At 38.9% G+C, this 26,163-nt stretch overlaps 1 protein-coding gene across 1 annotated transcript in view; it reads left to right on the top strand.

Annotated features, from left to right (window-relative positions):
• JAZF1 (JAZF zinc finger 1) overlaps nucleotides 1-26,163 on the top strand; it is a 181,496-nt gene that overhangs the window by 149,108 nt on the left and 6,225 nt on the right. The window contains exon 3 of the mRNA XM_062495981.1: nucleotides 6,254-6,450. Within this exon, the coding sequence (XP_062351965.1) occupies nucleotides 6,254-6,450 (197 nt within the window). The remainder of the gene's footprint in view (nucleotides 1-6,253; nucleotides 6,451-26,163) is intronic.

Genomic DNA, 26,163 nt, shown 5'->3' with positions numbered 1-26,163 from the left:
ATGCTTTACTGTAGGCAGTTAAATAATTTGGGATGGTTTATTTTTATTCTGTTTGAGTGGTAAGAGTTTAGTTGGCATATCACTGTTCATTAGCTCCACTTACACATTTAGATATGACATTACTCCATCTTCTGAATCAATTTTCCAGGCAAGAAGCACAATATATCTCCTTGGTGAATATTTTATTGTGTCTTATTTTATCTTTTAAAAATGTGTGAAGAGCAGACAACTAAAGTAAACCCACTGAACTCTTGCTCACATTTAGCAGATTTTCTAAGGTTGCAGCCTTGAATCTACCAACAGCAATGAGTGTGATTGAATGCTGAGTTGGAGTCTTTTAGTGAAAAGAGGCAGAATTGCAATTTAAATTTTTTAAGGTACATGTGCAGCCTAATAATCTCTACTACATAGGCTTAGGATGCAAATGTTCAGAAAAATATGTATTACTCTATAGCTGTTTTTGTGGCAGTAGCAGTTTTACATCTTGAGAGAACTGGTTGAATAATGGAAATGAAAGAATTGTACTGGCTATGAATTATCCCTAAGGCTAATAATAAAGAGAAATCTGGTTCTGTCATATCTAAGATACTCATCAGTTTGTCATAAATATTCCATATTTATGACATAGGAAAAGTTTTCGATAGATGAGTCTGAATACAACTGGCACTGAGAATGATCACTGAATTCCCTTTTAAGACCTGATCTCAGTGAATGAGCATGCTGAAGTCCTACGCAGATGTGAGGTGTTTCTTCCATAAATACTGGGCTGGAAAGTTCTTTCCAGAAACTTAGAAATTCCCTTTCATGATGTGTTTGATCTGGTTAGTGCCTGTTGTGAAATCCAATACGGGTTTGTGAGTATAACTGGGAAGAGATTATTATTCTGGGCTGTTTCTTTCCCACTTGTTACATTTTTTGTGAAATCAGAAAAAAAGGCAAGACCATCCAAAGGGGATTTTGTATGAATCATATGTTTTAGCACTATGCAAATAGTCTGTAATCTAAATAGCATGAAGGCATGTGGGGGATTATGCATGGTTTTAATGGGGGTTTTTCGCACTAATGTTTCTTTTTAAGGTTTTTCTAAATCTATAATAAAAGAGCTCTGAAGAAAAAAGTTTGTTGCTAGCTTCTGTGAAGCAGAAGGTCTATAAAGACTGGTGGAATACTTCTGTTTTCCCCACATTACAAAGAATGATATATGAAAGTACTCAAGGTTGTTCATCAAATTATTTGAGTTAATGGATGGTCTAAAACTTGCTCATCTATTTCTTTCCTCATGATTACATAAATAGTGTGTCAAGACATTACTGGGGTTATAGATTGTCTTTGTTTTGTTCGGGTTGTTCAGGTTCAACTGAGAAAAGGCTTTCATCCTTTCCAAGACAGCCCACAAGTCTGTGAACTTGTCTGTGAACAAGTACTGCTGAACTCCCACCATTTAGATTTCATTTTTCCATAACGCAATAGAGCTTCAACTTGACAATTGTCCCTTCTTTCTGGCTTTGGTTAAATCAAACCACTTTGCTGCCTTTACAAGAAAAGGTAAAGTAAAAATATATGGTGGACAGGTCCCGACTTGAGGAGTCCACAGAGTCCTGTCCTACTGAAATGGGGTGGTCATCCATTGCAAAGTGGATTCTCCTAAACCCTCTTCAAAGTAGACATCTCCTGAAGCTTTAAAATGCTGTACAACCAGAAGTACTTTCCATCCTAGCCTTTATTTTTCCTAAACACTGCTAATGAAAAGGAAGACTGAAAGGTAAAATTGCCACTCCTACCTCATTATTTCTCTTGGTACAGCACAGACAAAGAGTAGCATAAACATCTTGAGGCAAAAGTGGGAAAATATTGAGGGGAGAAGAGAGATACAGCAAGGACCTTGGTCTGGTGTGTATAAAGAATAGCAAGAGAATTAACCTGTGGCTTTCATGTATGTATTTAATTTAGTAGGTAGCAGCCTAGTGTGTGCCCCATCTGTCAAGTAAATCTGACCACTTTTTGTCTAAATATAATACTACCACAAGGCAACACAAATCTGTAATAGAGCACCATGGATTTTTTTTTTTCCTCTTCTTTCCAATCAGTCCTGAAGTTGAGCAAGTGTCAGGTTAAGGAGCAGTCTGCTGAAATACGAGTGACGGAAGCTCAGCATGTTCTCATGTTCTGGTAAAGGGGACAGGCTTTTCCAGGGCAGGTTAGCCAAATTAGGCAAACATGAATATGACCTGAATACTACTGTAAATGTTTTTCCATAATTATCTGGTGATGAGAAAAGGTCAGAACTAATTCTGTTCTGCTGTCTTTCCCAGTTGTGGGCTAGTACTAGTGTTATGGCACAGGACAGGGTATATTTGTTACTGTCAGGTAATGCTGTACTTTTTTTTTTTTTTTTGAGCTTTTGTGCAGCTGGACAGTGTTGCAGAGAAATCCTGGGCTTGAGTCTCTGTGTGGTGTAATCTGCTTGTTATGCAAGCTCAGAGTAATCCCCCTCCCTTCTCTTGCCTGTGCACGCAGTAACTGGAGACTCAGCATTGTGACACATCTTCTGCTGTTATACGTTTTAGAGACTGGATCGTGAAGAAACTAAATGTAGCAAACTAATATTCAAACCCAACCAGGTGGCAGTAATGCACCTTCTTCACTGTCAGTGTGAATATCTGTGGACTTGGAAACAGAGCTGGCCCCAGCAGCTGACTTCCTGCATCAGCAAGATTTAGCGGTGAGGAAGAGGAGGAAAGGGTACTTCATGCTCTGAGGAGAACTATTAGGAATATGCTTTCTGAAGTGTAACCTGGCTTCTTTTCTTCCTTTTCAGTTTACCTGCAGCTCATTTTTATAACCCTTACCCTTAGTCTTGGTGTATGAGTCCAGAGCTCTAAAACTGCCTTAGAGCTGTGGGTAGCATTAGGTTTTATGATAAACTAACTCTGACATCATCATGTGAGTCACACTGGGGCATGATCGTGGAGCAGTGTGTGCTAACAGCACAAGGAAATCTCTAAGATTGTGTTCTGTTCATTCTTGACTCCAATGCTTTTGAGGGTGATAAGTCTCAGAAATACTGGAAAAGGTTTGATTTGAAAATGCATTTTTTGAATTTGAACATAGCCTCTGGTTTTTGTGACTTTTTGTGTTGGTAACAAGAGCTAAGACTGTTTGTATTATATTGCCACCTATATGAAGGGTTGTGCAACACTTTCCATTATAAGACTGTTTCACTTGCTTATGTTGCCAACATTCATCTGTTTGGGCTGAAATTTTCCATGCTGGGTGTCTCCTTCAGGCTGAATTTCTTGGGAAAGTTTCAATAAAAATACTTGAACCCTTCCAGGGAATGAGGAGAGGGGGAAAACTGTATTTTGCTCATGTTTATTAAAGTTGCTGCGAGCGCTTGATTCAGAAATCACTGCACCTACATTTTTTGGAGCAGAGAGTTGAATAATTAGGAAGGTTGAAAGGGTGAGAAAAGAAAAAAATAGGTGTAGAAGAGATTTCTTTAGAAAGAGTTTGTTCCTGCCTTATGTTCTGAACTGTTGGTAAGAAAGCAAACAAACCCCATGCTTTTCGAAACAGGGTCAATGAATGGCTGGGAGCTGAATGATCCTCCTTGTTTCACTGCACTTATATGATGTATTGGTTTGAGGGAGAGAGGATTATGAGGTGTAAACAAACTCGTATGCAACAGAAAAGGTGTCTGAAATGTGCACAGTGGTGGAACTAGAGGGGCAGGGTTACGTCGATGATAATTTGAACACAGCAGAGGTAGCTCTGCTCAGCAAAGACATGGATCTGAAGATGGTGAGACAGACTATCCAGAAGATGGGATTTAACCTAAGTGGTCTGACAGCTGCCTTTTTTAGTTACAGTTCGTTTCCTGTTTCCCAGACATCTTGTGCATTTAAATGAGGCAGGGAAAATTGTATGCAGGCATGTAGTTTAGAGACCAGTATTCAACCCTAATTCCAGCATGTTTCACTTGTGAACACTTGGTGTTGCAACCCTAATGGACTTTCAACATGAAAATTAAAGACTTAGTTGGATATATCATTCTATAACCATCATTACAATGTTTACATTTTAAGCTTTGAAGAACACTGCCATAGTCAGACACATGTATAATACTGCATTTCAGTTAAAATACTGAAAAATGTTTTATTTTAATCAATTTAGACAAGTTTCATTTTCAAATGAAACCCACAGCACTGCCAGTGCTTCAGCAAACACGTATGGTACTATCTGGATCTGGAAAGGTTAATTCCATACGTGAGATATTGGAAACTGAACTTCTCAACAGACTCTGCCTTCCATTTCTCTCAGGTTCACAGTGTAGACAACAAATGATATTTTGGAATATACTTTATATGCTTAGCCCAAATGGGAATGAGTTAAGAGGATGGGGAGAAGTTTCAGTTATAGCTTCACATTTTCCTGGGTTTTATGCACTTCAACCAGAGTGGTTATAACTCAATATTATTTTAACATTGTTATTTGTGGCTGAGTTTACTAAAGAGCAACTTTCATGCTGCTGCTTTTAATATCTCACACTTGAAGTTATCTTCCAAGTTTTCAAGGATTTATAATGTTACCATAACATTTTCTTAAGGAATAAGGCTTCCCATCCAGAAGCAAGCATACATCATAGTACAAGTTGCAAAAATGGTGAATTAGACATTTCCCAGTTAGTGGAAAGAAAGTGTGTACTGAATGTCCACTTTATTAAGATCCTTTTACTTATATTTTCTTGAATGAAACTTAGACTTCCATTTTGTCAGTATCATCCGCACCCTTGGCTGAAGAAGAGAAATTTAACACTCAACTGTTACTATGGATATCTGCATTTAAAATATTAACTTCATAAAAATGCCAAATCTGGGCTTGACATGATGTATTGTTGTCTCAGTTCAAAGAAGATAAGCTGTCATATCACATACCTGTTTATTAATGCCTGTGTGTTGATGTTACTTATCATGGCAAAGAGCCACTTATTAATGGCTTCATGATATGGACAGACAGGATGCATCTTTATTGCTCTAATGGTACCTAAAATTTTATGCCATAGTGTTTTGAGATTGTGGTCAAACCAATGCCTGGGTGTGACTTAATTTTTATTCTGTATCATACGTTAGTGCATATTGTTTTTATTCTTTGGCAGGTGTAGTTTGTACTTCTGCCTCAAGGACAGAGGGCTGTACTGGCAAAGTGATTTACTTTAGCCTGTCTTAGGAATCCCTCAAGATATCCATAATTATTAATCTATATCCATTTGTAGTGGAGGGGAAAGACAAAGGATTGAACTGTTTCTCGAATGTTAAGCCATGAAGTCTGACTTGCAAGAGATCCTGCTGTGGGGGAACCCCAGTCTTTCAAGTGAGAGTTAATAAAGGTGCCAGCAGCAATGCTTGGAATGTCAGCATAAAGCAGCATCAGGTCTGACGTAACTCTTTGTGTATACTTGGAATAAAAGTGGTCTTTTTCACTTCAGTTGTTCCTTTTTGAACAGAATCAGAATGAAAGTGAAGAAAGCACTTTTTATTCCAGATGAGATATCCCATGCAAAGAGTCGCACTGCTGGAATTACAGCACTAGTGGTGCAAAACTTGCATCATGCAGGAGGGATTTCCTCTCAGCACCCCACAGAGAAGAATCTTGAGATGCATTAGGCCTTCAGCAGCCTGTACAGAGTTCTACAGAGAGACCTCATTGGTTTTCAGGAGCTGAGAAACCCAGTCTGCGGATTTGCAATTTATTTAGATACCTTTCATGCCAGGCAACATTGTCTAAAACGCGTAGAAAAAGGATGTGATTATCCTATTGAAAATTATGTATCTACACAAAGTAATTAATTCTATCCCTTTGACCTTCAGATTGAAGGTCATTTGCTGCTAACATTTTCCTCAGCTACTTTTTCACAGAATGATTGAATGTAGTTACTGTAATGGACTAAGTACAATCATTTTATTGTTGTTTGTAATGCTGAGCTCTGGTTGGAGTTTTAAAACTTGTGTGTTTGCACATGATGTGAGTGTCTAATGTAAGTTTTATTGAAATCAGAAGGAAATGGCCCAGATGTTAAACACATAAAGCTGTTGATGGAGAAGTTTGTATTCTGTAAATTTGTGTGTTGCAGAGGAACTTGTCATGGCTGAGTTTGAAACTCCATTGGGTCACTAAGGGCAAAAAATACTTCACCTAAAGCTTGCTGATGGACAGTGGTTCAAAGCTCTCATCCTCGTGATTGTCCTTGTTCTAGATTTATGACTGATGCAGCTCGACGTGAGCAGGAGTCTTTGAAGAAAAAGATTCAGCCAAAACTCTCTTTGACTTTGTCAAGCACAGTGTCCCGTGGGAATGTATCTACTCCACCTCGCCACAGCAGTGGAAGCCTTACACCTCCAGTCACCCCTCCAATCACTCCCTCCTCTTCATTTCGCAGTAGTACTCCTACAGGTAAGCACCTACTCTTTAACTCATCCCAAATGAAGGGAGCAGTTTTGCTATCTGGCATTTGGAGAACAGGAGACATGCTGAGGCATTGCTAAGAAGTGCCCTGAAAAATAAAACAGAAAAGCTTTGTGATGTTTTACATTTGGTCTGCAGTCCCTAAAATGTGTTTTGGTGTTTCCAAATTCTTTGCTAAAGCAGAGAAGGACACTGACTTTAAATGTTGCAGCTGAAATTATTATATGAAGTAACAAACCTTACCAGAAATTCCTAACATACAAAAGACTCCTTATGTATATGTAGGAGAACTCTGCCTATGGTACACTGTCAGTTAAAGATTAAAAAAAAAATGGTCAGTATTGGTCAGTATCTTCCCCCTGCTCAACCCCTCCACTTCCTTTTTGTTTTGGTGGGGGGAAAGTGGAATTCATAGTAAATGATCAAGGAGGATTGTTCTGCTGCTGTTATCATGTAGAAATTACTTTCATTAGGAAAAACTATGTTCGTAAAAATAAATAAATGGAAAAGGGAATCTATATTTCCTTCAAAAGCTAATATTCCAGTCTTTTTCCAGGGTATAAAAGTCCTGGGAATTTTTTTGCACTGATTAGAGTAACTGAAAATCGCTTGCTATCCTACACTAGATCTCTTGGCCTAAGTCAGTCTGATTTACTTTAGGTAGAGATCTTGTCAGCTAATTCTGGTACACTTCAGACTAAATATCAGTATTTTCTTCTATAAAGCTAAATACATATAATAGGGCTATTCTACTCTGTAATAAATAGGTTCAATATATTCTCCTTAGAAGGAAGAATCACATGAGCATCATTGCCCTGAAAAACTGCTATGCCACATGTTTTTTATAGAGGATATTTCATGTCTTAGTATTAATGATTAAATGGAAAAGTTGTAGCAGTCCTTGAGATGTTCTGTTTGCAAGTTGTAAAATGAAGTGGTTGTTCAGTATGTCTCTTATGAAAAAAGGAAGCACATTGGGAAAAGCTGAATGATAAAGTCTAATATAATTCAGAAAATTTTAGATTTTCTTATTTATCTCCTGTTTTAAACAAACTGATTTATTTCCTTGACATCCTACCAATGGCAAGGAGTTTCTTCTTTCTTTTGTTTACTTTTTGTACAGCTCCTCCTGAGAAGGCTAATTCATGATGTGGTCAGGAAGTAGAACTTTCACACATCCGTCAGCAATATTGGCTAGTGATGTACTCTTTGAAACATGTTCCATCAAATACTAGAGAAAAAAAGTCACCATCTGTTTACCAAAATACTTTTATTATTTATATATTTGCCAAACTTTAAAGTTATTCAGAATGTTGTTTTACCTGCAATTAAGAAAATCAGCTTGTTATGGCTGCTTTTCTGCAGGTCCTGCCTGCCAGGTTATAAATAACACCGCCTTCCACTTTCTGCACCCTCTCTTCCAAGTTCCCTTTTGGACCCCTGTTCCAAAGCTAGGGTTTGTAACATCCTAGTAGCAAAAAACATATATTCTTTCTTTAAGACTCTTTTTTACATTTGCTGTTAACTGTATTGCATTTCAGCAGCCTTAGCCCAGAATTTCCATTTTTCTCATCATAAAAGTTTTCTGGACACCTGAAGTAAGCATTGAGCTTCTTCTGATAAGTACAGTTTTTTTTCTCCAGTGTTTACTTGTTGTAGGATTTTTTTCTGACTTAGATGAGGTGCTCAGAGTCGTGCCATGGCTGTGCTTCTGTGGGTGCAGTGCCTGCAGAGGCAGCCCAGTAGGGTTTGCAGACTAACTTTAGGTATGCAGCTCACATCTTTTATTGGCCAATGCAAATCTTTTTCCCTCATGTGCAAGTATATATGGCAGCTGACTAGCAAGGTGATGTAACCAAGGGTAGTTAGGGCAAGATCTGTTTCAGGGAAACAATTTAGAGTATGTAAATTGTCATACATTTCAGCCTCACAGTGCCTACACAGCTTTCAAGCTTTACAGGCATACCCTCCACTGCATACAGTGAGAATGAAAAGTATTGCTGTATTCCTTCCTTGCAGTCCTGTTTGATTTGTACTCTGAGAAAACTCTTGTTAATTCGTCTTTGAATGCAGGTAAACATGTATGTTGTGATAACTTGAGAAAACCAAGAGGCTGTTTTCCCTTAGGTTGCCTTATGCCCTGTATTTGTTATAATCCAATATAATCCTTGTCCTCCTCCTCCTCCTTTAGACCTGGACTTTGTAAAGAATGAAATGGCACTGCTTTGACCCAATCTGTTCATTAAATTCTCAGAATGGCTGTTCCCCATTTTTTTATCTCCTGTCTCAGTTGTTGGGTAGCTCCTGAGGGCTCAGCAGTGTGCCTGGCACTACTGTCACTGCACAAGGTGGTGCCACTTCAAGGTGCCAGAGAGGAATCATGCCCTACAGGCTAGTGAGGTGGCATTAAAAAAAACATATTCATTGGCAGATAGTGTCTGTCGCTTATGGCTTCTTGTCATTCTTGTTCAACGAAGAAAGCAAAAAACCACACTAATCTTTTGAGTCCCCTTTTCCATGTACTGTCCTTCCTTTTGGTATGCTGCTCATCTTGGCTTTCCCAGGGGTGTTAGTCTTGGCTTGGGTGAAGCCAGGAGCTGCCTGGATCCCCATCTCAGTTGTGCATGTCCTCACGGCCATGTCTCACCACTTCCCCATGGCTTTAAGCTACTACTGTAAGTTTCCAGCAAAGTGCAACTCCGTATAATGATCTCTCATCTATGTATTGACCAGGCTCAAACCCACTTAGCTTGTGAAACCTGATAAGAAGCAGTTCAAGGTATTTCAGCTGCAGAGAGTGTTTGTTAAGTTTTACAGTAAAAATCTGTGCCAGAAGACTGTGGGGCCTCATTCTGAGACAGAACTGCACAGGGTCCAGACTGACACACATCGACGCTGCGAGTGTTGCATGTGCACACGTAAGCAACTCCTGCCTCTTGGTATAGGGGATTATTCATAGAGAAGCAGAAATATTCAGTAGAGAAGTGTGCTCTTTAAGTGTGCTCTCAGGTAATGGGGTAGACATGCATTTGTCTTCAGGTTCTGTATGTGTTAGTCCCCTGATATGGCCCGTTTATGGTTTCGGTGGGAAGCAGAAATGCAGTAGTTAATTTTCTATACCTCCCCTCTGCTCCCTCAGGGTGGCTGGCATATGCTCTCTGCTTACATTTGGCTTTTTGTTCCCTCTCCTCTAAGAAGTTTTCTTCTTAAGACCTACATCCTCTAATGGTTGCAGAAAATTCACTTTAAAAATTTTACTCCAGTTTTTATTTTGACAATAGTGTCTCCCAGGAGACTTTGTTTAGTAGGGCTTTAATGGTCTTGTTAGAGTTCACAGGCAGGATTTAGCAAAAGAAATGGCTTCCATCAAGAATAAAGGTTCCTTAGGGTGATAGGGAAATAGAGCAAAGTAGCACAAGCACACAGCTTATTTTGGGAAGATGTTAGCAGTCTGCAAATACTGAAATATCTCTTTATTTAAGGAGCACTTAAGTCACAAAAACTTATGTTGCTTTTATTTTTAAATGTCAATTTCAAACCCACAAAACTAATGAAGTCTAGTTATGGATAGAAATGGGGCTGGCATTGCATCCTTAACATACGTTGTTAATTTATTTAAATGTTTTCATACATCTGTGTGGCTCACAGATGAAATTTCCACCCCTAACTTCCTGGCTTTTGAGTGTAAGTCAGAGCACTGACATTCCTTTGAAAGCTGTGATATCTCTTGATAGTGAAAAGCTTTAAAGAGATCCAGTGATAGTAACTTAATGGGAATTAATTATTAAAATAACCTGTTCCCAATTTTAGTTAGAAAAGTAATTCATAGTGATGAATCTCAGACTAAAAAAAAAATAGAAAAAATAAAGCCACTTTTACATGTAAGAAATGTCACAAATAATCTGAAACCACTGTTTTGTGTTTGTTTATTACTCTCCTGTATATTTAAGACTTTTTTTTTTTTTTAACTATTCCAGGCCTGGAATAGTAAATTTCAGCCTGGAGTGAATTTTTGGCCTTCCTATAAATCCTAAAGCAAGCGTTTAATACCACCAACTGGCTTTTTAATACTTCAACCCTAAGTCTTGTGCCCTCCCACCTTCCCCTGCTCAAAAAAGAAAAAAAAAAAAAAAAAAAAAGAGAGAGAGAGAAAAGCTGGAGAACTTGAAAACCTCATACTTAGCATTTCATTTTGCTCTGAAGAAGCTGGCTCTCAGACATCCTTTCCTGTTTTGTTTTTTTTTTTTATTTTAATACATTACAAGTTATAACATTTATGCAGTTTTAATAGGTTTATAGACCTATTTACTGCCTGATCATTTGGGGCAGTGGATGGCAGCCAGTCCTGGCACGAAGTGTTGGGGATGCTGTGGTTGACTGGAACAGCTGTGGCCATTTCTCAGCCCTTCTGCTTGGGAAGGAGATGAAAGAGTGCAGTTTTCATGGGTGGTCATGGGCTGACCATGAGAGAATTGGCAAGTCCCATTTTGATTTGCAGCTGTCATTTGAGTAGGTGACTAACTATTGGTTTGTCTTTTTAATTAGGATAAATGCCTTTCTGGGGAGTCATTTGTTCAGTCATTTTTGATTGATTGCATTTGAAAGTTTTTACCTTTCATAAATATGTCAAGCTTCCTTGAAATTTTCACCAGACCAGTCTCACTATTTATGAATGTGACCCCATTTTCTACCCACAGAAAATACCTAACTTTTCAATTTTTTTTTTCCTCTCTGGTACATCTTGAAAGTAATAAATCATTTTAATCTGGAGTAAAAAAAATACTTTGTAGGATTTGCCTTAACCTTTAAGAAATCTAAGATCTAAACAGTGATGCTTTAATCAAATATGCCTAAAAATTCAGCAAAGTAATGTTATGAGACTTGAAAAAATGTGACTGAGTCTGTCAAATTGTTGCTACATTTACCATTGAGGATACTATCTGAATGATGCTTTAGTAGACTTATAATAAATGAGCAGTTTTGTAGATATACAGAGCATATGCTAAAACTGAAATCAAGATTGCTTTGTAGCTTTGTCAGTAGTCCTAAAGCTGCACTTTTTCAGTCAGAGCACACTGTGTGAAATGGGCCAATTTTTGTCTAATAAATCATAGTAGTGGTGAAACATGACTTAATATAGCATGTCATTCTGTAACAGAAAGTGAAATTCAATTAATTTTCAATCAAGAGAAAAAAAAATCAGTCTTGCCCTAGTGTCTTATTTTCAGAGCCTGGTGTAATTAAAAATACTTTTTATACTTAGAGTGAGTGCATTCTGAACTGTTTGCAGTATACATTTAAATATATTTGTGTTTGATTCAGGTTTAGGTAACTAAATTAAAGAGAACCATTTCCTATTTACATCATTAGGGAACGTCTTCTTAGACTGAATATTTTCTGAACGGTACATATAAATTTTTACTCAATAAAATTAATAGATCCTAAAAATTCAGACTATTAGTACCTTCTCTGATTCAGATGGATTTTGTTCAGGATTCAAATGCTACTACTGGCAAAACAGTGACCAAAAAGTGACAGCTTCCTTCTGTGTTAACAAGTGTTCATGCTGCTGATGAAATAATTTAGAGCACCATTGTTCCCTCTATGGGTGACTAATTTATAGGGGAGGAAAGTCTGCGTGTTACAACAAAGGAGCTCCTTTCTCTACCTGCCAAAGGCAGCTGGGACTCAGAAATCGATCCATAAGGATGCACTTTTCTTCTGGTCCATTAAGGAGCTGTCTGTTGTGGAAGCTTTGGTTTTGAGAGGCAAAACACTGTGTGGCAGTTAGTGACTTTTCCCAATAAAACTGGTTATCTCATGTACTGTTTGTTATCTCAGTGACATGAGATACCATTCCTGTAATTTTGCTGTATAGCGTTTGCCTTCATGGATAACTCATGAAGGAATCCCACGGGCCTCCCCTTGAATCTGTTCCCCTTTCTTTTCCAAGAATGCAAAAGCTGAAAGAAAACCACCCATTGTTTGCTAGTAATAGCAACCAAACCCACAATAGTAACCAGCCTTTGGAATTGGGCATTGAAATGGATTAACAGGCATATGCTGGAAACTGGTTTAGATTCTAAATGTGTGTTTAATTTTTTTTACTTTAAGTTGTTGAAAAAATGCATTGTTGTAATGTAAAAGCTCATTCCTCTTCATAGGTATCAAAGCAGCTAACGTTTCTGTAGAGTTTCCATATGTCAGGCTTTCAACAATGAAGTAATCATATGGCACAGACAGCTGTTGCACAGAGTGCTGGAGCAGCACATTAAACAGAATCCAGCAAGAAAACGAGATCTGCTCAGCTGAACCACTTTGTGAGTTTAGAGTGAACAGCAGAAATGTAAAATAACGGGGGTGTTCCCCCCACAAATTAATTGGAGACTTACAGGAGGAGGAGCTAGGTGCTCAAAACTATTTGTGTTGATGGATATGCTATTAATACATAGCTGAATTGAGCTGAATTTGTTGCAGAACTGCTATTTATAGCAGAATCTGGTTGGCTGCTGTCAGCAGGTGGCATTTCTGAACTCCATGTTAGATTGAATCAGAGTAGACTACGAACCATTAAATCTGCTATGCAGTTGATAATCTGCAACAGCTTTCTCTTTGGGCAAGGAAGATTTACTCAATATTGCTACAGCTAGAGAGATACTACTCTTTTGTGGTGGGTTTATTTTTTTAAGTGAAGTGCACTGCAAAATATTCCTTGATTAGATCTTAAGGGAGCTTGAAATTAGACTTGGGAGGACAAACGAGTGGAAACAAGTACACATTGATGGCGTTTTGAAAATCACACTACAAATTCAGGTCACGTGCGCTTCCAGCACATGATTAATGCTTAGCACCCAGTACTAAGGAATTAAATGCTGCCTTACTTGGAGCACATAACAAGTGCTTTGTCAGACTGCAGTGGAGTATTCACCACTTGCAGTGTTGCAAGCTCAAGAATTTATGCAGTCACAAAAACCCAGCTTTAGCCACTCACTTCAAAAATCCTTCGCCTGTGTTAGCATACTGTAAATGCTTAAATTTAATTATTACACTTTATGTTAAAGTAGCCTAGATGTAGGCTACTTTAGATGTATGCAGAAGTAATTGGAAAAATAATGAAATGTAGAAATACTAAATAAAATCCTTGGTCTCTTGTATTAAATTGTTGCTGAGAAGTGGGCTGAGAGTGGTACATTTTTGTGTGTTTGACTTATGGGGTGTCCAGCAAAGTGAAACACAAATCAACCAAGCTCTGTTGCAGCTTGAAAAAAAGAGACTTTCAGATGTCTGAGGAACCATCTCATTACTTGTTCAGAACTTTCTACTTGTTTATTTGCCTGTTCAGAGACTGAAGAACTTTTATGCTATGTTTTTATTAAAAATTAGATAAATTGACTCATTCTTGGATAAACACTTTGGCAAATAAGTAGCCATACTTCATAAAATGAAGACCAAATTCAGTTCTTCAACAAAACGAATGTTTGAATACATTTGATATTTCAGACCTGCAAGGTATGGCAAAATCTATGTTAAAATATTTTATGGAAACTGAATTGTGGTCCCTGACAAAATTTCCTTCTGAGGTGCTTCACTGTTGCTGGGTTGTCACATTTCTGTGTAGATGACAGAAGAGAACTTTGTTTATTTGAGCCAAAGTGGTTCCATCTAATTGCAGGTTTGGGGCCATATATTAATCCTGCACACTAATTGTATGTATAATTGCCCAGCATTTAGCAGTCTGAGGCAAGCACCTATTCTAACAGAGCCTTATGTTTGTTCTTGTAAAATATAATAAAAAAAAATAATGAATGACATTGTGCAAAGCAGTTGATCGATGTATGACTTAACTACAGTATATGTGTGTGCTTAGATATTGTATGAGATTTTAACACGAGCTTTTGACTGAGGTCATGATTAAGCATGAATAGTAAGAGAAATCTGTAGTAGTTTCCAGTTTCTACTTTGAGGAATAAAGCTATAAAGGAAGGTTTCTAATAACAATGAAAAGTAGTTAGTAAAAGTGCAATTGTTTCCTATAGGGGTTTTCTTGGAACAGGTGGGATTTGTTCCCACAGCTAAAAGATGATTTTTCAGAGCTAAATGTCACATTCCAATTTTAGGGAGCCAGGCTGTAAACTTTAACATATTTAGCTCTTTCTTCAAGTAACCTGAAGTGAAAAATGTTAAAGTGTTCATCACCGTGCTTGGCTAAGTGCTTTAGAAATTGATTTTTTTTTTTTCTTTCCTTGCAGTCATCAGCTGTCAGGTGATTGTCTGGCTTCCTTAGAGAGACAAGACTGTGTATTAACCTGGTTACTCAGTGACTCAACCAAACTAAAAGAATTGCATTCCCAGAACATACTGAGACGTAGGCTTGGAGGATCTGCAGAGCAGAGATTATTCCATATTGTAGGCAGAGCAACAGCGCTGTCAGGTCTTGGACTAACTTGTAGCTCCAAATCAAACAGCTTGAAATTATCCTGAAGACCAAGACATTAACTTGGTCCAACCTGCACATTTTTTCACCTCCAGCTGTGTGATTACCTGGGTACCTGCTCTGCAGTTTGGCTGAACCCTAAAAGGTGGAAGGATGGGAGCTGGCCCACTTTGATGGCTGTGTCTCTTACAAAGGAGGCCCTGGTGCCTTTTTTTTATCTTCTGGTAAAACCAGAGTCATAAGGACTTGCAAACCTCAGCCCTGTTTGCCTTACAGGAGGAGATTCTCCTGGAACTAATCTTTCCTATGGCTTGCATAAAGACATGTGCTCTGATAACCTCACCTGCTTAGTCCTTTGTCTAACTCTATCCTAAACTAACTTATAACTTAAGTACAGAAAGGCCTATACTATATTCATGAAATTATATTATTTGAAAGTGATGCTTCTAACCATTTAAAATTATTTTAAAGTCAAAAGGACATTTTTAAGTGTATGTAGAGGAAAGTAGTATGAAAATAACCAATGGGGGAAATGGGGCTTTGCTGTGAAGGAAATACATGCTGACTTTTTTTATCACAGTTCCTCTCCCACATTTTCTGTTTTTCTTCATTTTCTTGCTTTATGGGTTTTTAAATATAATTTAAATATAATTCTGTTAAATTTCTGATTTGCTCTTCAACTTGGTAGTAAAAATGTGTTGAGCCCAGTTTGCTATAAAAATGTGCTCTGGGAAGGTTAGTTCAGGTGTCTGATTTTGTGTTTTCTAGTAGAATTCTGAATCTTACCAGAGGAGAAGGCACACAAAAATTTAACACTACCTTTTATTTCATCTCATTCATTGCAGGTAGCTTTATTATGTATTATATGTAATCTCCTGTGTGTTGTACTTTGTCTTCCCAGCCCCTTCAGAGCATTCTTGTTTGATACAAACATAAATTGCACCAGCAATTGTAAAGCTACTGTGCTGTAGAATTGTATTTTAATTGCACATACCTGTAATTAATTGTAGGGGAATTTTCACAGTAGTCTCCCTAAGGAACAATTTAATTGAAAAGTAACCGAGTTGTCTAGACTACAGCAACTCATAAAATCATCACTAGTTTTGGGGTTTGAGCTACAAAGCAGCAATAGAAACATGGCTTGCAGATTTAAAGTACTTCCAAGCACAGAAACTGTTTTATAATCCCCATCGTAGTAGTCTACCCTGGCAAACCATTTTTAACAGGGTCAAGAACAAAAAATGTACAGTAAGCTTAAAAGTAAAGATTATCTCTGTGTTAATTTGTGATGGGATAGGGAGTTTTGTGTACAAGCACACCCATCACACGGAGAACTTTCTGGGTACACACATAGATCTTCCTCCAGATGTTTTAAAAAATATGGAATTTGTAGAAAGCACTTTGTGTCTGCCTTCCACAGCTTGTGGCATAGCTGGTTTAACATAGGAATAGTGTGACACTCAAGAAGTTACTTCAGCAGTTCTGGGTAACAATGGTGGCATTCATGTTTGTGTGTTTATACTGCAAGGGCCAATTGGTGGAAGGATTTTTATTTATTTATTTATTTATTTACTATTTAGCTCTGTAAGTAATCTGCTAATTATCTTGAAAATTCTTCACTGAAAACACAAATGTTCTCTTCCAAGTTAGAAACAGTAGTGGTCACATAGAGCTTTTAGGTGTTTATTGAAATTGTGTGTGTCTGTGTGTGTGTGTATACATGCACATATATACTTACACATCTCCATATAATGTATGTTACCCTGCAAAATTAAATGGGATTTATCTGTACCACTGTAGTACATCAAGGACTGAAAAAATTACTGTGTCCACCAGTGCTGTATGTCTGCCCACTGACAGCAGTATTATGGTTTAGCAGAAAAAAAACCAAAAACAGACTCATTTAAGCAGCACATCAGTGTGCTGAAGATGATGAAACTTAAGCAAACATTTGAGTTTTCCTTGCATTATGGCCAAAGCAAATCAGAGGAAATAAAAAGCAAGGACTAACATACCACTTCACCCTCAGTGACTTATAACCCAGAGAGGTTTATTTCACTGAAACTGATGTATCATGAGTTGATGTTAGCCAGTACAAGATCCTCAAAATTATGTAACATTTTAGGAAAAACTGAGTTCTTTCTTGATTTGTGTATTTCCAAGTGAACTAAAAACCATGAAACATTTGCTGACCCCTAAAAACCACAAGATCTTCTTGTCTTTTTAGTGCTTGTGGTCTGGCAGGTGGAAGATACCATCCTAATTCTTTCTGAAGATGGTTGGTGCTTTGTCCTTGCTAGCATAGTCTCCCTTTTGAAAGGTTTTTCCATATATAGTCAGACAGTGCCATTCACAACAATTTCTGAGCACTTCTGCCTCTAACGTCAAAGGATACAAGAAGCCAAGGAGCAATGGAAAATAGCAATTTGAAAAGTAATGTGATTTCAGCCCACTGATATGTCACCTGAAACAACTCTCACCTGCTAACATACATGTTGTAGACCTGATTGAAACAATGATAGCCTCAAAGAGAGGTTTGTGACAGCATAACAGGCACAGTAAACATTTTATTTTATCAGAATCTTTGTCTTTAAAAATGAGAGGAGACATGACTCCCCACTAAATGTGTTCTTATGCTTGAGTTAATTTCTTTCTGAGAAACAGAAAGTAGAATTAATAAAAAACTTAACAGATTTTTCCAGTAGATTTTTTTGTGTAGTTAAAATGACAAAAGTCTTGATTCTTTCTCAGTAGTTGGTAGCCATTTTAGCTCTTACTGGTAATTCTGAGTCTTAGGGTTAGCTCTCAAATCATGCTGATGATGTTTCTTAAATCTAGATGGTCAGAGCTTCAAAAGCAGGTAGAGAGAAATGGTCAGTGTATATTCATGCAGATTAAATCCTCCTGGCCCTCCAGTGCATTGGAGTGGAGAATCTGCCATTGTTGCTGTTCAGGGGTTTGTATCCCTCTTGGGCCTCATAAACATGAAATTTCTTCAGCCCAAAGCTGCTGAAAAAGCACTGAGTTGTCTTGCACCTCTGCAGCTCCTCTGCACCCTGGTCCTGCACGCGCTGAGCCAGGACTGGCATGCGTGCTGCAGCCCGTTCACACTAAGGGGACCCAGGAGCATCTTGGAAATCCCTGCCTAGCCACATCCTGCTGGAGCCAGCAGCACTCCCTGTGCAGTGCAGGCTATACCTGCACAGTGATAGCAATGCCTTGGGGGGATCCTGCTGGTAGCTCGGTGCATCCGTGCAGGATTTGCACGCTGGTGAAGGCGAAGGCGCGGCAGCAGGGCTGGGGAGGGACTCTGTGTGCATTAGCAGTTTTATGACCTGCATTGTAAGTGGCTGGATAGCTTTTGTACAGCTGTAAAGCATGTATAAAACATGTCTCAAATGTATTTTCATAGCTTCATAAAGTAGTTCATTTATGTAGGCACTTTTTATTGTAATCCTTTATCTTCAGCATGGAACTGCTTCCTGGTACTGTTTCTATTTTTTCTTCTCTTTCTTTATAAAATGAGGTAAAGAAGAGAAAAGAAAAACTGCTCTTTTGTTGTATGCATCAGGAGAGTCCTTAAGTACAGTAATAGTGCCCTGAACTTGTATTTTTGTATTTCTAACCTTGGAATGCAGGCCTAGCAACTAAAAAGCCAAAATAACATTAATTATGAGTGTTCTTCACTGTGGTTTTTGGAGTACAAGTTTGGAACAGATGTTTGAGGGGAGAGAAGGGAGGGGAGGAAGGATGGATTGTTTCTTTTTCTCAGCCCCAACTGGTTTTAATTCTTTTTTGAACATTTTGAGAATATCTTTAAACATTTGCCAGAGTTCAATTAACATCCTGTGACTAAAGGTGGAAAATGTCCTACTTTGTTTTTCTTCAAACATACCTGCTCTTGCTTCTCATGGCAAAGCCAGAAAAAGAAAGGATTCCAGCTGGCATAGGTTTTATTACTGTTACGTTACTTTGCAGGTTAAGCCTCAAATTGGGAGGGGTCTGCTGGACTGATTTATTTATTTACTTTTTTTTATTTTCATGATTTTTAAAAGTGCCATGTAAAACACTGCCGTTTAATTACAGGAAGGTTATGTTCTTTTTTGGTGAGTGTTTAACAGCTTATTCTTGTTTGCATGAAGTTGTAGAAATCTAGTTTTAAAATATGTTTAAAGTAGAGATTGTGTTCTTGGGTTTATCGTGTTTTTCCTGTACTATATATAAACACATGATTGTACATTATTGAAAGCCCTTTTCTGTGGAAAACAGGATTGGGGGGGAAAAGTTTATATAAGAATGCAAAATAACTTCCCGAGACTATTGGCGCAGTGTGACCATAAAACCTCAACAGCACATTGTGCAGTGACATTATAACAATTTGCTTTAGCACCTCTGCAGCGTTCTCAGAAAGCCCTGCTCTACAAAACACATGCCGTGGTATCAGTTGACTGTTTTTTTCCAGAATCAGTTCTTTACATGCATGTTTTTGTGATTAGTTGCTGTTCCACAAGTAATTGAAAGTGGGGAATTCTCTTTTTTTTTTTTTTAATTTATCTTATTACATGTATGTTTTATTAGCATTTATGCATTCAATAAGTGATAGCATATCTGCTTATATAGGTGTGCAAGCAGATTTATAAACTTTGGATTAGGATTTACAGCACTTTAGTTTTAAAGACTGTTCTTTGCTATACTAGTATCAAGATACAGATATATCAAGAAAGAAAATGGCACACAGTTGCTCCTAAAGCCAGATAGAATCCAGCTGCTCCACCAACCCCACTATTGGCACTGGAGGACTACCTTTTTTTTAACCTGAGTGTGTTTCTCTAGTAGCCCAAAACAGAGAGCAGATCTCATGTGTAAATAGTTCTCCATTTTGCTGACAGCAAAAAAGAATATATTGCACTAATGTGACACTAATAACACTTTAAATATAAAACTTTATGTTTCTTTTGTACCTTTATTATTTTAGCATAACCTCCAACATTTTAGGGCGATTTCCCATATAGGTTAGCACAGCCAAAATAACTCTATACCAAAATACAATGTATTCAGATTTATGTTTTACCTGAAGGGAGTGTTTGTATGCTTTCCAAACAGAATCCAAACTTTGTAATGAGATACATTCTCAGTCACTTAAAATTCAGCATGAGCATATACTGAGAGCGCTGAAACGAAAACTGCAATTGGTATGAAATGTTCAAATTGACCTATCTACTGTGTCATTGAAAACACCAGGGTGCTGGATGTTTAACTATGTGTGGGTTCATCCTGTTTGAAGTACCACCCTCCAAAATAGCTGTGGGAAGGATCTTTTCAGACTGTCTCTGTGACTGTGCAAGTTGCAGCTGCCGTTTGACTGGGAGAGAGGGGAGAGGATGTCCAGAAACACCTATCCATAACCTCAGAAGCTTAAATGTTCCCTCCTTTGGTATAGCCGTGGAGGTCTGAAAGTGTGGTCTGAAAGCTACTCTTCAAATGATGCAAACACAGAAAAGTTTTTTGTGCGGGGTTTTTTGCCCAACTTATTTTCTCTAGTGGTTTCAAGTGCCTTGTGCCCTAATGATAAAAAACATACTGTTCTTTGTATTTGAATCCATGTTCACATCATTACATGAGGTGCATTTTTGAAATTCTCTTGGTGCATATTCATTAGCAGAGCCTTGCTTCAGCCAGAGACAATAGAAAATTAGCTCTTCTGGGCAGTAATACATCCTAACAGCTCGTTATTTAGTGCTTGATCTGAGCTAGGAGAGGATTGGAAAAGAGAAAAGGAAGGGTGGTTTCTCCAGAAGACATTGTTCTGGCCAAATCCTGCTGTGACTAGTGTCATGGGAAAGAGGAGGATGCTGGCAGCAGCAGCCACAGGACGCTCTGTGCAGGGCTGGCAGCAGCCAGCAGGACAACCCTGAGCCCCCACTTCACTTGGAGCAAGGCCAAGGCAGTAGGAAGTCATAGTTGCTATTTTCATGGCTCTGTTGTGACCATGAAGAGGAATGGAGACCTCTGCCAGCCTTGGCAAGTGCCCATTTGACAAACCATAACCATCTCGATCAGCTCCCACCAGTGACAGCAAAGTTCCGAGCATGCAGTTGGCTTTGAGAACAGAATTGCCTCTCCTCACTCAGAAATGAGGATCAGAAATATTTACTGGGAGAAGAGCAAAAACTTAACTGCATGTGCTCATCATACCCACATGCTGGAGAATTGCTCTGGCCTTCACTGAGGTGAACCTAGTGCTCGTTGTATTTTGGTGCTTAATCCAAATGCTGGATTGACATTTGCTATCTAAAATGCCAGTGTCTGTAGCACTGCACAGTGCTCTGTTAAGCCTCTCTGGGTTTTCTTCAGCTGTATCTACATCATCTTTGTGGACATGAATGGTAAAAGTATTTTTGAAAATACAAGAAATTCATCTGAACGGACTTTTACAAAGGCTGAAAAACACTTTCTGTCCTCTTGAGTCCCCTCTCCCCACCCACTAAAACAAGCAAGCAAGCAAAGACCCTGGCTTAGTGTGTCTGGATGATCCAGTGTCTGATGTTTGTTGCTGGAGTTTGCAGAGCCAGTGCACAGTGCCACCCGTACCAGCTCTCAGCTGAGAGAGTTGTGCTACAGCTCTTAGACTAAAGACTTGAATGGCTGCTCTTATTTGACTGCTTTGCATTTCGTTGCCCTGAGCATTTATTTTCTGTTTTTTATATGAAGGAAAAATTTTTCATTTTGAATTACTTGATATGTCTTTAGATCAGCAATGAGTATAAGCTGTAGGAACATTGTCCCTGCTGTGTGCATCCATGGGCACAGAGGGAAGAAGTCTGACAAATCCATAAATGTGCTTTAGTGTTAACCCAAAATTCACATAATATCAATAATTCACTTTTTTTTTTATCAAGGAGACTGTTACAGTATATGGGAATACAAAATTCTTAACATAAGAAGTGCTGTCATAAAACTGTTTCTCTGAAATACAAACTGCAAGTCCCGCACGGGACAAAGTGTGAAGCTGAATTTTTATGAGAAATCCTTGGAATTACCATGAACTTTCAGTGACACTAGCAATGTTGGTTCCCATTGCAGTAAGCTATTTGCTCATAGTTATTCATTGTATACTTAAATGTATGTTTTCTGGTCACAAAAATAATTGGCAAGGATGTTTTGAATTTGTTTTTCTTCATGGGAGGAGAAAGGAAGAACTCATAATGTTCTTGATCAGAGGTCAAGATAGATCCTACTCATTAAAACGGCACACACAGCTTGTGCTGGTTTTAATCAGGTTTGTCCTTTTTTTATATTTAAAGGCAGAGCAGAGAAGTCTTTAGATTTGAAAAGCGATGTAATGACAAATGCTGTGCACCTGCTAGAACCAAGATTCATTTAAAGTTCAGGGGAAAATCCTCTGTAAATGTCACAATAGAATGAATTCACTCATGCAAAAGGCAGAATTTATCTTTGCTACAGTGGTGTGACTACAGAATAAACCCGAGAAATATAAAAGATAAGGCCCCAGATCTTCAGCAGTGTAGCTGGGTTGTTGTCTGTTCCAGGATGTCAAATTAATTAGCTCTCTGCAAACTATTTCTGAGCTCTTTGAATTTACTGACTTCATCCAGTGGAAGACAAAAAAGTAGTAGACGGGCACTGAAGAGGTGAGATCTGTGCTGTAGTATTAAGTGACATTCTCACTCATTTTGACAGGAAAACTGACTGACAGCAGAGGTGTAGACCACGTCTATGGTCAGCTTTGCTTTTTGTCAAGCTGCAAAGGCTTCTTACCCTGAAGGCAGGAATCATAATTGCTTTTTGTGCATGTCTTTACTTTTAACTGTGACATAGACAGCTTGCCTATTTGTGATGGGTTGTTTAAATGCAGTATGAAAATTACAAGAGAAATAACTTCTAGAACTCTTTGTGACCTAGTATGTTTTGTGGCTTCTCATAAGAAGTAATTTTATGTGATTTCTGGCTCCAGTATGGCATACTATGTGAGTTGTGGCTAGTGGAGTCCACCTCCCCTTTGAGGAGTAGTGGCATTGCCTCAGCATGGAAAATTGCAAGGGGATAAAAAAAAGGCTGAACTAGCATTCTTTGTTTGGTTTCATTTTTTGATCTGCTGGGGGCAACACAGATGAAGTGAGTCTTTTGGCAAAACCACTAGAGTGGGGAGTGGGAAAATGGTTTTGTGGGCCAGGATGAGGGAATATTGCATGCGAGGGCGGGTGCAGTATTAAGAAGATGTTACTGAGTTATGTGGTTAATAAAGCAGTGGTTTAGGTTAGGCCAAGGTAGAACTGTGTAGTAGTCTCTGAATGAAAGCCAGATGATGAAACTGGATATTATGTTAAAGAGCAATGAGCTAGCAAGAAGCCTCAGGAAAAGCATTGCCAGAGGAGAGAGGAAGAGAGCAGGTTTTTTGCTATGGTGGAACTAGTATTTAGTTGTGGTAATAATATTGTATGTTTGTACGGTGCCTTGCTGAAAGCATGTGCTTCTCTGTCAGTCAGATATTTAGATGCTTTGTCTTAGAGACCTGTGTGTTGATATTTGGGGGAGGTTTTTTTGCTGTTCAGGCTTCTGAAGCCCAGTTCTGATATTCTTCAGTGGGGGCAACATTCAGCCTTCCTTCCAAGCATGAGGAGGAAGGGTAAAGCCATTGGCACTCGTGCCACAGGAATGGCTCAGCTCAGTGCCCCAAGGGCAGCGTGCCCCAGCAGAGCATCCTGTTTTCCATGAGCATGGCAATGTCCAAGCAGAGCTCAGTGCAGCAGCTCTTGGAACCTCTCGAAGAGTTGTTGCAAACACTGCCCGAGTCACGCAGTTGTTATACCCTGGAACAGGCCATAGGTTAGGTGCAAAGGCGCTTAATTTCTCTTTTTTTTTCTTTTTCCCCTTTAAAAAGTAAATATTTGCAGATATAATAACCAACCAAACTTAAAAAAAAAAAAAGGCAAGCAATTAACTAACTCTGTCTTGATCAAAGTGCGCTGCTGTGCACTTCCCCTGGGCGCACTGCTGGTCCCTGGGAACGCTGCCCAAGAGCCAGGGCAGCGGGCTCAGGTTGCAGTTTGTACACCTGACACGGAGCCCAGTGCCTCCTGCTCCGCCTGGGAACAGCCTCCCAAAGCCACCACGTTCAGCCCTTAATTAAAATACCTCATCCAGGGGCTGTTTATAATGGCAGCGCCAACCTGTGCGTTGTGCTTTTTGTTTTTCCTCTTGTTTTATTTCCCCCACCCTCTGATGTGTTGCAGGCAGTCAGTGAGGCACCGCATGGGTTGCTGCTCTTAGACACTGACAACTGAGGAAATTAAATTCTGAGGCAGAATCAGTTAAAAGCATTACTGAATCAATGTTGTTTTTCTGTAACAACTGAAACAACATAATTATTACAAGGTTGAATTTTTATTGCTAATGAATTTTTTTCAAGGCACTAAATTTTTTTGCATTTTCCTTCTAGCAAGATGCTTTTAAATACATTTTGGGATTTCTATTTTTTTTTTTTTTTTTTTTAAGACAGTAGAAACATTTGAGTTCAGTAGGACACTGTTAGATAAAAGCAGTGATAGACTGCAGTTCCAGCTTCATATGAAGTCATACAGCACCATTAGTGTTACTGTTTTGTGCAAGAAGAAATACACTTTTATATGGTCTTTCATATGAAAAAACTCATCGTATTTGTAAAATCTGCAGTGACATCTGAATTTTAAAAATTAAGGTAATGGAGCATTTGCTTATACTGGTTAAAGAACTCTTTTGAGTGTACTAGACCAAATCTTGTATTTTTGTTCAGGTAAGCCAGTGAAAAGAAAACCTTAAGGATGGTGTGATCTCACAGATGCTTATGCATGCAGTTTGTTCTCTTCTGTCTCTCTCTTTCACTGAGTCTCCCTTTGACTGAAGTACAGGCAAACATTTTCACAGAATTGTATCCTACTGTAAAAAATTACTAGGAAAGTTAAAAGGGCACCCCTTAATGTCTTTAGGAAAACCTAAGGAAATACATAATAGTCCTGACTGTAGCCTCTCCCCACTGTTCTGTGTATCTCTTATTTTATACATTGTATTGCATATTAAGTTTTAAAGAACACTGATTGTTGCTTTATGAAAGCATACACCTTATCATAACTAAAAGGAGGGTGTCCCTAAGAGATGTTGTACAGTTTCAAATGCTGTTTCCTTCAGGAGGACAAAATCCTATTTGGGCAGACATCACCAGCTCTTAAGGGGGCTCATGGGGGGGGGGGGGGGGGGAGGGGGAAATGTGATTATAAAGGCTGAAATTGTTGGTATCAGTGTTTAGAATTGTATGTTTTGTCATCCTAGGAGTGCCCGTGTATTTACAATAGGGTTTTCTGTTTCATTTGCTTTAAAAAAACCCCACTGAGCTAAAAGGTTTGAAAGAAACAGCTTGAGGAATTTTTTCCATCAAGATACAATCAAGGGCAGGAAATCGTAGAAGCAGAGTTGTGGTTTTGCCTCCATTTTTTTATTAGTTAATTAAACTATAACAACTCTTAACTTCATTTTAGGTTAACTGTTCCTAGAGTTCAGAAATATTTTAAGAGGTCAATAATGCTTTCTTTGGCTCCCACTCATTGGGAGTGGGATGAGGAACCGCAGTCAGCAGGGCGGAGTTTTCCAGATGTGCTCCAGGGGCTGTGCGTGCGCTCATGTCGACGGCTGCCGCTGGTGGGGAACCATCCCTCTCTCCTCATCTGTGCACCATCCTGATGGACAGATGGGAGCCACGGGAAAGAAACATGGACAGCCTGACATCTGTCCTGACCAAAGCTCAGGACCCCCGGGTGCCGGCAGCTACCAGGTGTTGTTACTCAGTGCTGAGTCTGCCTGGGAATGCTGGGGAAGGGGGAGTCCAAAGAGGAAAGAAGTATGGAGTTTCAGCAGGAAGCACCCCTAAAAACCCCCACTGTACTTTGCAGTGTGGGTGTTTCCCCTGTGAATTCAGAATGTTTTAAAGTGCCGTGAGGCATCTGTCTGCATTTGCTCCTCGGTGGGTGGAGCTGCTTGGAGCTGTGCACTGAAAGGGCACATGAGGGAAGAGCCATGCAAGTGTCACATAACTGTCTTTAATAGCGGGACCTATTCCAGCACTTGGAGCCAAATTGTCTTTCAGCAGAAAGGATAAAATTGAGCAGAGCTGGGAAAGGGAAAGAAGAAAGGGGAGGGGAAACACAGCACCACCTCCTGCTGACACCACAGAAGTTTCCCTCCGCTTTCCCTCTCTCTCCCTCTGTGCATATATT

Source organism: Cinclus cinclus, chromosome 1 (genome assembly GCF_963662255.1).
Source record: "Cinclus cinclus chromosome 1, bCinCin1.1, whole genome shotgun sequence".
In the NCBI taxonomy this organism is placed as follows: domain Eukaryota; kingdom Metazoa; phylum Chordata; class Aves; order Passeriformes; family Cinclidae; genus Cinclus; species Cinclus cinclus.
This window is presented reverse-complemented; position numbering and strand designations above follow the sequence as displayed.